General features: G+C 34.7%; 1 protein-coding gene across 27 annotated transcripts in view; it reads right to left on the reverse strand.

Moving 5' to 3' along the window:
• The window catches only part of TJP1 (tight junction protein 1), a 249,479-nt gene that overhangs the window by 75,145 nt on the left and 162,316 nt on the right, over window positions 1-12,018 (reverse strand). For all 27 annotated transcript variants that reach the window (XM_072796363.1, XM_072796348.1, XM_072796340.1 and 24 more), the window contains one exon: window positions 8,511-8,567. In XM_072796363.1, coding sequence (XP_072652464.1) covers window positions 8,511-8,567 — 57 coding nt within the window. The remainder of the gene's footprint in view (window positions 1-8,510; window positions 8,568-12,018) is intronic.

Below are 12,018 nucleotides of genomic sequence, written 5' to 3' on the forward strand. Positions count from 1 at the left end.
AAAACCAAATGGATCCTCAGCAATCATCTGATTCAACTTCCTTTTTACAAATGAAAGCAGAGGCCTAGGATCCTATGTGTGCCTCTACCACTTTCAAATTATGACTTATGTTGGACCTCTGTGGACTTGAGTTCCCTGACTTGAATAAACAATATTAGGATTTTATTAACTCTGATACACTTGCCTATTCAAAATTAGTGGTAAACCCAAACTAGATCAGAAGTCACAAGACCCCTACAATTTTTCTACATTATCTTGGTAGTTTCCCAGAACATTATTCAAATTATCTTGAATGTCAGACTGGTTCCTTTTTATCTCTGTATCCTTAAACAGTCTGCTGGCTATTCAAATTGTATATGTGTCCCCACTTATTCTTACACTCTGCCTTACTTACAGTTCTGATTGCTAATTTGTAGCTTGCATTTCTAATTCCTATTCTATTTTCTTTTTCCCAGCTTCTTATAGGACACCACCAATTGCTATTCTCCAAAACTGTCACTTTCTCCACAAAACTGACCTCACTACCTATGTTCTACAATGGGGGGGGGGGGGGGGGGAGGACAAGACCCAAACTTTGGCTCCTTCCTTACCAAACTTACCAATTTTGTTTATTGCATGTGAAGGAAGTTTATGTAATATAATTATATAAGTTCTGAATTTCAGAAATTATATTCCATAAACATTTTTTAAATTTAAAATTAATTTGACATACAAATGGAAAAAGCATTATATGCAGAGTCCAACGACCTGGGTTCAAGTTATAGCTCTTTTGCAGTATTTGAGTAGATAGACCTGACACTCATTCTGTGTGGTTATTAACATTTACTTCACAGAACATTAAATAGTTCAAAACATTCATAGTGCACTCTATCAAGATAAACAATGGTTTCCAACCATCTAAAACAAGCCTACCTTAGCTTACATGCTTACTTCAGTGTAAATGCTTACATTATATCTTATACCAGTTTGGTACTACTCAACAGATATGTAGGGGGTTCCCCCTCCCCTTCTTGGAACAGGTTGAATGAGATATAATTCACATATCATAAAATTCACTCTTTAAACTGTACAATTAAATGTTTTTGTACATTCACAGATGTACAACCATCACCATAAACAATTTAGTAGTATTTTCATCACCCTAAAAAGAAATCCCTTGCTCTTCAGCCATCATCTCTTAATGACCCCCAACCCTAAGTGACCACTAGTCTACTTTCTGTCTATTCACCTGTTCTAACTATTTCATATACATGGAATCATACAACATATGGTCCTCTGACTGGCTTCAAATGTTAGTAAATGTTAGTGAAATGTTTTAAACATTTATCCATATTGTAGTACATTTCTTTTTATTACTAAATAATATTCTCTTCTATGGATATACTCCATATTTTGCCTATTCATTATTCATCAGGTGGTGGACAATTAGAGCTTATTTCTACTTCCTATTATGAGTAATGCTGCTATGAACACTCATGTAAAAGTTATTGTGTGAAAATTTTTTTCCATTTCTGTTAGGTGTATACCTAGCAGTGGAATTGTTGGGTCACATGGTAAGTCTATACTTAACTTTTGAGGAACTCCTTGTTTCCCATCATGGCTACCCCATTTTACATTTCTACCAGCCAATATCCACATCCTTGCTAACACTTGTTACAGTCTGCCAGTGATAACAGCCATTCTAGTGGGTTGCTAGGGTATCTCACTGTGACTTTTAACATGTATTTCCCTGATGGCTAATGATATTAAGCATCTTTTCATGAATTAATTGGATATTTCTGTATCTTCTTTAGAGAAATGTCAACTCAAATCCTTTGTCCATTTTCAATTGAATTATTTGCCTTTTTATTGTTGTTAATAAGAGGTTTTAAATATTCTGGATAGAAGTCCCTTATCAGATATATATTTGCAAATATTTTCTTCCATTCTGTGGGTTATCCTTTCACTTTCTTTAGGGTGTCCTTTGGAATACAAGCTTTTCACTATGATGTGGTCCAATTTATCTGTTTTCTTTCTCTTTTGTTGTTTGTGTTAACATCATATCTAAGAAACCACTGCCTAAGTCAAGGTCACAAAGATTTACTTCAAGAATTTTCTTCTAAGAATTTTATAGTTTTAACCCTTAAACATTTAAGTCTATGCTCCATTTTAAGTTAATTTTGCACCTGATGTGAAGTAGAAATCCAAATTCACTCTTTTGCTGGGTGATGTTCCAGCAACATTACTTACAAAGACTACCTTCCCCTACTTTATTGTCTTGGCACCTTCTTCCAAGTTTACTTCTTATTCCATCACCTCCCTAGCTGAAACATTTGACTGTTCACCCTCAGACTATCTCCTAACTAGGTTCCTTGCATTCAACTTTCACCCTTTAATTGTGTAGTATATACTCATTTAATCTTTTTTACAATGCTTTTTCAGAAAATAAAAAAAATATGACCAACTCATTCTTTTAAATTCCTGAGAATTTACTTCATTTCTCAAAGGATTATAAAAATGTATATTCACTTTCTAAGAAAGCATATCTGAAACTAAAGAAAGTGGGATTGTGTCACAGTGGCAAGAAGGATGGAACATAGGACCTTCTGAACTATCATCTCAAGCTACAGACCTGCACCTGCCAATATGATAGCCATTAGACACATGATGACTGAGCACTTAAAATGTGGCTAGTATTAACTGAAATATGCTGAAATTATAAAAGGTACATTGGTTTTGTAAGACTCAGTATGAAAAAATATATCAATTTTTGAATATTGAGTACATACAGAGAACGGTATTTTAAACATATTAAGTTAAATAAGATTATAAAATTAGCTTCACCTGTATTATATATTTTTTAATGTAAAGACTAAAAAATTTTACATTACATATGTGGTTTGCTTTTGTATTGTACTGGTATTGGACAATGCTGCTATGACAGACCTCCTAAGAGTGACCTTGCTGAATAGACTGGCCTTCTACATAATTATATTTTATTGGGCATAACCAAGTACTAAACATCAAGGGGATATAAAATTAAGATTTCCTATCCTTAGGAAAATTATAATGCAGTAGAAGGTGGGGTAGACAACAACCTGAGGAATATATTCATCTGTCACTGAGGACCAATAGGGAGACCAGAATCCATGAAGAAAAGAGTTCTGGCTGTTTTTATTCTCTAATTCCAAGGACTACAATAGTGCTTATCATACCGTGGAGCACCAAAAAATTACTTAGCCTTGAGGAATAATAGGATTTCAATGGCTTCTAGTATTCTCAAGTGAAGAAAGCTTCCTCTGAGAATGCAAATAGAAGAATGAGGCAATTCAAAAGCATACCATATTATTCTTGACAATAAACAGGAGAAAAATGTTAGTTTTAATCTACAGGAATTTTCTTCTTTTAAAAGAAGCTACTTCTATCCTTTTTTATCACTGACTACCAGATGTCAAAGACTATGATTTGGCTTTTATTTGGCAATACTCCAAGGTTCTGCCAAAAGAATATAGCCTCAAATTATCACCTTTACTTTTTACTACTGCCAAAAGCCCACCAGCTCACCCCAAGGAGAATGACTTTCTCCATTCTTCTGTCAATGTTTCTTAAAAACGTGATGCCAGAGGCCATGGCCCTCTATTTCAAACTAGAACATTTTAAAATCCCATATTAGGGGCCCCATTCCAAACCAAATGAATCAGAATCTCTGTTAGTTGGGGGATGACTTACTTGATTTCTCTTTACAATAAGCCCAGGGAGCCACTGCTCTAGATTCGCGGTCAGCAAACTATGGCCTTCAAGCCAAATAAGTAAAGTTTTAGTGGAACACAGTCATACCTATCTGTCTACCTATTGTCTGTGGTAGCTTCTGCAATACAACTGCAGAGTTGAGTAGTTGTGACAAATTTATGATCTGCAAGATGTAAAATGTTTATCATCCGCTTGTCACAGCAAATTTTTCTGATAATGCTCTTAATAGTCTAAATTTTATTCTGGATCAACTTGGAACACCAAAAGACTGATATATTTGAAAGTACTTTTCTGCAGCCTCAGAGAATGAAGTCAACTGAATTATGCTTTGGCATACGTCTCTCAACTTGTACTGACAGTGCTATTTTTAAAAACCTTCAAAAAAAAAAAAACAATTCCTGAAAAACAACAACAACAACAACAACAACAACAACAATTCCTAGAGGGATGGTCATTGAGAACTTCTATTCTGTCACAGTCTCTTTGATGAGGCCCAGAAGCAACACAGGTCTATGTTCCCAGCACAACAGTTAACATGTTTAATAACCAAAGATTTATGAATTATATACTCATCTCTATGTATCTTCTGATGACATTTTCCTAAGCTGGTACCTTTCCATGAAAAAAGAAAACTAAAGCACAAGAAGCCAGCTACAGAACAAAACTTACACTAATCTTCTAAATAGAAAACTCAGAGTTGCCTATTACATCTACCATGAGTTGGTAGGACACTTCTTGCACATTCAGAAAATTGGACTGTTTTCTCAATATTCAAGATCTTTCCCAACTTTACCTAAGCTAATGAGATAACGATAATTAGCAAAAGCACTTAGCACTGCCCTATGCTTAAAATCCTAACAAAAGCAAGCAAAATAGTAGAAAAGAGAAACAAACTCTAGTTAATTTAAGTGTCTTCTTTTGGGGTGCCTAGGTGGCTCAGTTAAGTGTCTGCCTTTGGCTCAGGTCATGATGCCAGGGTCCCGAGACTGAGTCTAGCATCAAGCCCTGCACTGGGCTCCCTGCTCTTCGGGAAGCCTGCTTTTCTCTCCCGCTCTGCTCGTGCATACGTGCTCTCTCTCTCTCTCTCTCTCTCTCATTCTCTCTCTCTCTCATAAATAAATAAATAGGAATAAGGAAAGGATGTCTGCTCACCATTCCTATTCAACAACACAGCAGGTGCAATAAGGCACGAGAAAGAAATGAACTGTATATAGATCAAAAAGAAGAAATAAAACTACAAAACAGTACTAAGAAAATAAAAGAAGAGGAAGACACATCACATTCAAAGTTTGATTCAATATTGCTGTCAATTCTCCCTGAATTACTCTGTAGATGCAATCCCAATAAAAACCTCAGATTTTATTTGATAAACCTATTCTAAAATTTATGTAGAAACACAAGAGAACTAAAATGGTCAAAACAATTAAAAAAAAAAAAAAAGAAATCTGGAGGATTCACACTACCTGATTTCTCTTTTAAAATAAAACTGCAGTAACAAAGACAGAAATAACTGGCAGAAGGGACACTTAAAGCAACAAAACAGACTAGGGAAAGACCTATTTTTGACCAAAGTAGAAAACATTTAATGAAGAAAGGATAATCCTTTTACTAATGGTTGCTCAAAATTTTGTAGACATCCATATTAAAAAAAAAAATTTTTCTGTCCCCACAACTCATAACATATACACAATTTAACTCAAATAAAACATCCAGAAAAAAACCTGAGACCTCGGGCTTGGCAAAGACATCTCAAAAGCATGATTGATAAAAGGAAAAACTAACAAAGTGGACTTTATCAAAATTTGACACTTCTCCGCAAAAGACACTCTCAAGAGAAGGAAAAAAGCAAGCTCCAGGCAGGGGAAAATATTTGTAAAGCAATACCTGATAAAGAATCTGTATCTTGAATATATAAAGAATTCTCAAACACAGTAACAATGATTGTGCACCAAAGGACACAATCAACAGAATGAAAAGGCCATCCACAAAATGACAAAAAATATTTACAAGTCATATATCTGCTAAGTGGTCAATATTCAGAACATATAAAGAATCCCTAAAACTCAATAATTAAAAACAACCCAATTTAAAAAATGGCAAAGGACTTGAACAGATAGTAATTTCATATGTATTTTACCACAACTTAAAAAAAAAAAAACAACAACAAACCTCAATAAAAAGAAAACCAACAACACAATTAAAAGTGGGCAAAAGATTTAAATATATTTTACCAAAGAAGATACATGGATGAAAAGCACACAGGTATACATTATCATCAGCCTTCAAAGAATTGCAAAGCAAAATCACAATGACTACACACCTATTAGAATGGCTAAAATTAGGGCAGGAACCCTCCCCCCCGATAATTTCAGTGTTGATAAGGATACCAAAGCAAAAGAGTCTTATACACTATTAATGGAGATGCAAAATGGTATGGACAGTTTGGCAGTTTCTTACAAAGTTAAACATTAACTTACCCTAAGACCCAGACCAAGTCCACTCCTAAGTATTTAACCAGGAGAAATGAAAAGTTAAGTTCATGCAAAAATCTATACACTAGAGAATTATTTATAATCACCAAAAACTGCAAACAACCCAAATTATTCTACATTCATACAATGGAATGGTACTCAAGCAATAAGAAGGACCTAAAAATAACAGCAACATAAACTACTGATGCAAGCAACATCCTAGAGAAATCTTAAATAGCTAAGAGTAAAGAAGCCAATCTAAAAAGGCTACATATATACACATATAGTGCATGCATGTGGGGGGGGGGGTTGTATAAATACACACACACACACTATATGAGTTCACTTATATGACCCTATGAAAAAGGTAAAGTAGAGAACATAAAACACATCAGTGACTTCCAAGTGCTAGAGTGAGGGAACGAAGTTGACTACAAATGGGTACAAGAGAAAATTTCAGGTGATAGGACAGTTCGATATTTTGGTTGTGCTGGTGGTTACAAGACTATGTCAATTTATCAAACTCAGAACTGTACACTAAGGACAAATTTCCTATATGCAAATTATACCAACAAAAGCAATAAAGGTATTAAAATAAATGTAATGTGGTGACATACACAATACCAAATTACATCACAACAATCTAATAATTACAAGGTATGAAGCTATTTTACAACATGTTTAATCTGATTTAAATATTTTGCTATCTATTAGCACATTTCAGAATTGTCCATATTTTAGCCTTAAAAATTAAAAGTTAAGGACATTATTACTTAATGATTTCTTTTACCATTTAGGGAGGCATAAAAAAGTCAACTATCTGAAATCACTGTGTTTTTTTATTTTTTTAAAGAGTTGATTTGTTTATTCATGAGAGAGAGAGAGAGAGAGCAAGCACACGCTAGTGTCAGAGACACAGGCAGAGGGAGAAGCAGGCTCCATGCAGGGAACCTGATGTGAGACTCAATCCCGGGACTCCGAGATCACACCCTGGGACGAAGGCAGGCACTAAACTGCTGAGCCACTCAGAGATCCTTGAAATCACTGTTTTTTAATAATTAATTTACCCATTATCTATTATGTGCAGCAGATTCAAACATTCACAAAATAATCAGGGGCAGAGTTCAGGAATATGATTTACCTACACCTTGCCATTTTCCTAACAATGGACACAGTTGGTAGAAACAGTACTATGAAGTATTTAATCTCTGATCTTGGGGCACCTGGTGGGGCTCAGTTGGTTAAGCAGCTGACTCCTGATTTGGCTCAGGTCACAATCTCAGGGTTGTGGGATGGAGCCCTGTGCCCGGCTCTGCACTAAGTATGGATCCTACTTAAGATTCTCTGTCTCCTGAGGTGCCTGGGTGGCTCAGTTGTGCCTTCAGCTCAGGTTGTGATCTCTGGGTCCTGGGACTAAGCCCCACGTTGGGCTCCCTGTTCAGTGGGGAGCATGCGAGTTCTCCCCTTCCCACTGTGCCTATTCTCTCTCTTTTTCACTCTCTCAAATAAATAAAAAAAATCTTAAAAAAGATTCTCTCTCTCCTTCTCCCTTTGCCTCCCCCCCCCCCCAAATTATCTAATTTCCTCTATTCATTCTTTAAGGGCAAGAGTAATCAGAAGAGTTAGCTCTCTTCAAAGGCAGAATAGGGGAGAGTTATGGGAGGTGCTCACTTCAGGTTAAGCATGAAGAGCTGCCATTAGTCCCATTTTAAGTCTGTAAAAACCCAGGCTTTAGCATAGGGTTAGATCACTTGCCCATTTCTAAAGGAAAGGAGGCAGCACTAGAATTCATATTCAGGACAGTCTCACTTCAGAGAGAGCTCTTACTCTTATTGCTTACTGTTATTTGCTCTCTGTCCACCTGTAATTGCATAAGCAATAGCTTGGGTCTACGTATTTCAAATCAAGAATATCTTTTAGGATTTTATTACTCACACGACTTGGTTTGATTTTAAACCCCAAGCCTACAATACAAGCACACCTAATCAGAAAGGCTGAAGCAGTTTATAATTTATACCATCATACAATGTCTTTTATCTGATGGCTCAAATTTTTAAAAATTTTTGTAATTTCTTACATCAGGAATAAAAAGAAAAAGCTAACCACCACCAAAAGGACATACGAAAAAGTAATCATGTTCACTTTTAACCTTAATAAAGAATTTATTGCAACTCTAATTTTAAACAAAGGAATATAGAAAAGTTTTTTCCCTTTCTTCTGACTTCCTGACATCTGGCTTTTCTCTATTGTTTTCAAAAGCTGCCAGTATCCTGAGTTATACACAGATTATTTACTGCAACAGAAGCTTACCCTGTGAAGCGTCACTGTGTGTTGTTCCCATATAGCTGTTTCCTCCATTGCTGTGTTCTGATAAAGGAAAAGAAAAACAAATTATCTTTTAAGAAAATGTCATTAATAAATTGAGAACATCCAGCAATTTGCACACTGGAATCTCAACATACATACTATTAGTATTTGATATTCTGAAATAATTATGGAAGGCTTTTTTGTTTCTTTTATTTTTGTTGTAATAGACAGGAAACTACACGCAGGAACTTCCTTTGTTTTTAACTTAATCTGCACAAATGCTGCTCTATATTCATTCATGGCAGCTAATTCTGTAACTTTATACTTAACATCAGATAGAAAAAGAATGAAAGTTGAAATAGTACTATTTTAAAATATCTGATGACACACAAAACATTTTAAAAAGCATTCCTTATGTTGTACAAAGGAAGGAAAAGTCAAATACCTCTGAACTCCGTAATTGTAAATATACATGTTACAGGAAACCAGATAAGACCATTACATAGATTTGGACATTGGTGCTTTAAAAATCACACAATTAAACACTACTGCTCCACTTAGTTTCAGTTTTGCTACAAACTATCTTCTCAAGCTTTGTTTATAACCCTAAGGAAAAAAAGTTTTTCTAATTTATGTATCATGCACACACATGCAAAACAAACAAATAAACAAAAAACAGCAGGGGAGGTGGGTGGGAGAATGGGGTAACCTAGTGATGGGCATTAAGGAGGGAAAGTGATATGATGAGCACTGGGTGTTATACTGTATGCTGGAAAACTGAATTTAAATTAAAAAAATGACTTAATGCTAATGTAAAAAAAGAAAAAAGAAAGAAAGAAAAAGAAAAACAAGCAACTACAAAATACCCCAAGAATCATCATAGAGTTGAAACATCAGCTCCAATTCAGGGATTACTCAAACCACTGTGTAGTTCAGGTTTGCCTCCTGTCAAGAACGTCTTATGAGAGAGGGAAGTAAGTTACTATCCTATCTAAGGCACTGACACTAAAAAATTCAGAAAAAAATTTCTTAGAAATTGGGTTAATTGCTCTTGGAGGCCTAAGTAATTCAGTCTCTTTTACTATTATCATTTCATGGAACTGGCGCTATTAAAAATATATTTACAAACAAAAAAAATTTTTTTAAGGCCTTTCCAGAATTAACAAAAGGCAGGGTAGAAGGGGAGAATGCTGAATATAATATTCTCAGAACATCACGGATTACCCACTGTTATAAATGCCAATTTCACAAGTGAGATCCGTTTTCTATTACACTGTCATTAGCATTGTGAGAATATTCCCATCAAGGTGTCATGGACCCATTTCTCCTTTCCCACAGCATCTTTAATCAAAGATTAATACCACTTTAGAAAATGAATCCCTATAAAGAAAGTCTGCTTCCCTAAATTCAAAGCAACTAGATTAACTTTCCTGCCAGATGAATAGGACAGGGAGAGAAAGGATCTCTCTGTTCACTCCCATAGATAAAAACTACCAACCTTACCAAGGTTTTGTTTCAATCTTCCAATCAAATGCAGCAAAACCTCCCTTTAATGGGACTTCTGCTAGAAACAAAGCTGTTCTGTTTTTTCACAGAAACTGACCAGGTTTTAGAGTATTAAAAAAAAGAAAATTCCTCCATTAATGTAAAGCAATGATGATACGAGTAATTCTGCTAAACATTGAGAGTCCTACTGAAATATACGTGATAAAAATATCTGCAATAATTGCCAGTTTGTCCAATCTTAGCTGACTTATTAAAAATGAGAACTGCTTGCATAGCTCTAAGCTCATCTTTTCTTGATCCACTTTAACCAGTAGCATTGCTCCACTGCCTTTTTAATCTCTTTCCTATCAGTGCAAAGGAAAAGTAATCTGACAACAAGCAAGTACTGTGATAACACTTTCTTTGGTATGAAGCAGTTTATCATCCTCCATATGATTTTAATGACCTCAGAGTTTTCTATTTTGTAAAACAATGTTAATCAAACAAGGAGATTAACGTTAAGGAGGAAAAAACAGGTTATGAAACAGCTTATATATTGTTATCCTAATTATGCTTAAACATGAGTAGTAACAGGAAGGCTAAAAGGAGACAAAATGTTAACAATGATCATCTTCAGAGAGAAGGGATTAGGAGTTACATTTTTTCATTAGGTATTTTATCTCTTTGTTTTCCTTTCTTCACTCCTAATCAGAATAAACTGCTAAGGTATTTCAAACCACATTCACCAAATCTCCTTTGAAACTTCAAATATCTATTATTAACTTTGTTTTAGGGAAACAAACAGTATTTAAGAAGATTATTTTGTTTTACAGTTAATTATAAAAAATGTTTATTCTACTGTTGGTAAGTGATCTAATACATTAAGGTCTTAATATACAAGCTTCAAGAGAAGTACAAAAAGAGAAATTTATTTTCTTTGGATAAGGGAAAAACTAAAAATGCTAAAACAACTGTTCTAGGCATTCCAATCAAAATGAGTATGTTTCTTTACTGGAAGATTAGAAAGCACACATCTCAACTAATTCAATGCCTTCCCAAGAAACGGCAATATAATAGCTCACTTCTCTGTTAAAGCCAAACAGCCTTATTAGTCTGATTTATCACAAGGGAGACCTATGCAGTACAAGAAGACAACAGAGAATGAGACATTAAAAAGGTGATTAGTTAGGCTCTTGACCAGCATATTAAATCGATTTAATCTATATTATTATGCCTTGCCAATCCTATCAACTTAAACCACAAAACAAAACAAAAATGTAGTCGCAGGTTAAATCATGAAGCATGTCCTCTCTCTCCACTCTATAGCTTTTGTTTTCCTTCAGTGGCAAAAGCAGCAAAATTCTGTCTCATGGCTGTTTATATGATACTAGGCAGACCTTATGAGGAATTCTGAATGAAGAGAGAAGTGAACAGATGAACAAACAGATCTGTGACAATGCAAATATAATAAAATATAATGGTAGACTCTTATTTATCAGTATTCAAGTATCCATTGTAAAACTCTTTCAACTTTGCAATGTTTGAAAATCATCTCTCTCTCAAATCTTAAAAAAAAAGTGATCACAATAAATTACTCAGAAATTGAAGACTAAAACTGATATAAAAGTTTTTGTACTAGTAAATTAAACACTATTTTCATAAGCACTACAAACAAAAAATGTTCAGGAATGAGAATTTTGACACTTTAGAAAAAGGGGGGCAGAGGCTTTCCTTTGGAAGAATATCTAAGAATACCTTACATCTTCACTCTGACTCCCCTTTTGTAGTGTTTATCAATTCATCTATTACCTATTCAAATAAAGGACTGTTAAAACTCAACATCCTTATTTTAAAATTGCTTCTCATTTCTTATTAAAAGAAAAATAATACATAATTGCATAAATTGGACAAGGATCTTCTGGTAAATCTATAATCTCTCTCCCAGAGCATTTAAGTTTCTGGGAGACCCAGGAAAAAGCGTTAGTCCTTTAAAGCATGATTCCAGCACTATTAGTCCCTAGTAATC

The sequence above is a fragment of the Canis lupus genome, chromosome 2, assembly GCF_048164855.1.
Source record: "Canis lupus baileyi chromosome 2, mCanLup2.hap1, whole genome shotgun sequence".
In the NCBI taxonomy this organism is placed as follows: Eukaryota; Metazoa; Chordata; class Mammalia; order Carnivora; family Canidae; genus Canis; species Canis lupus.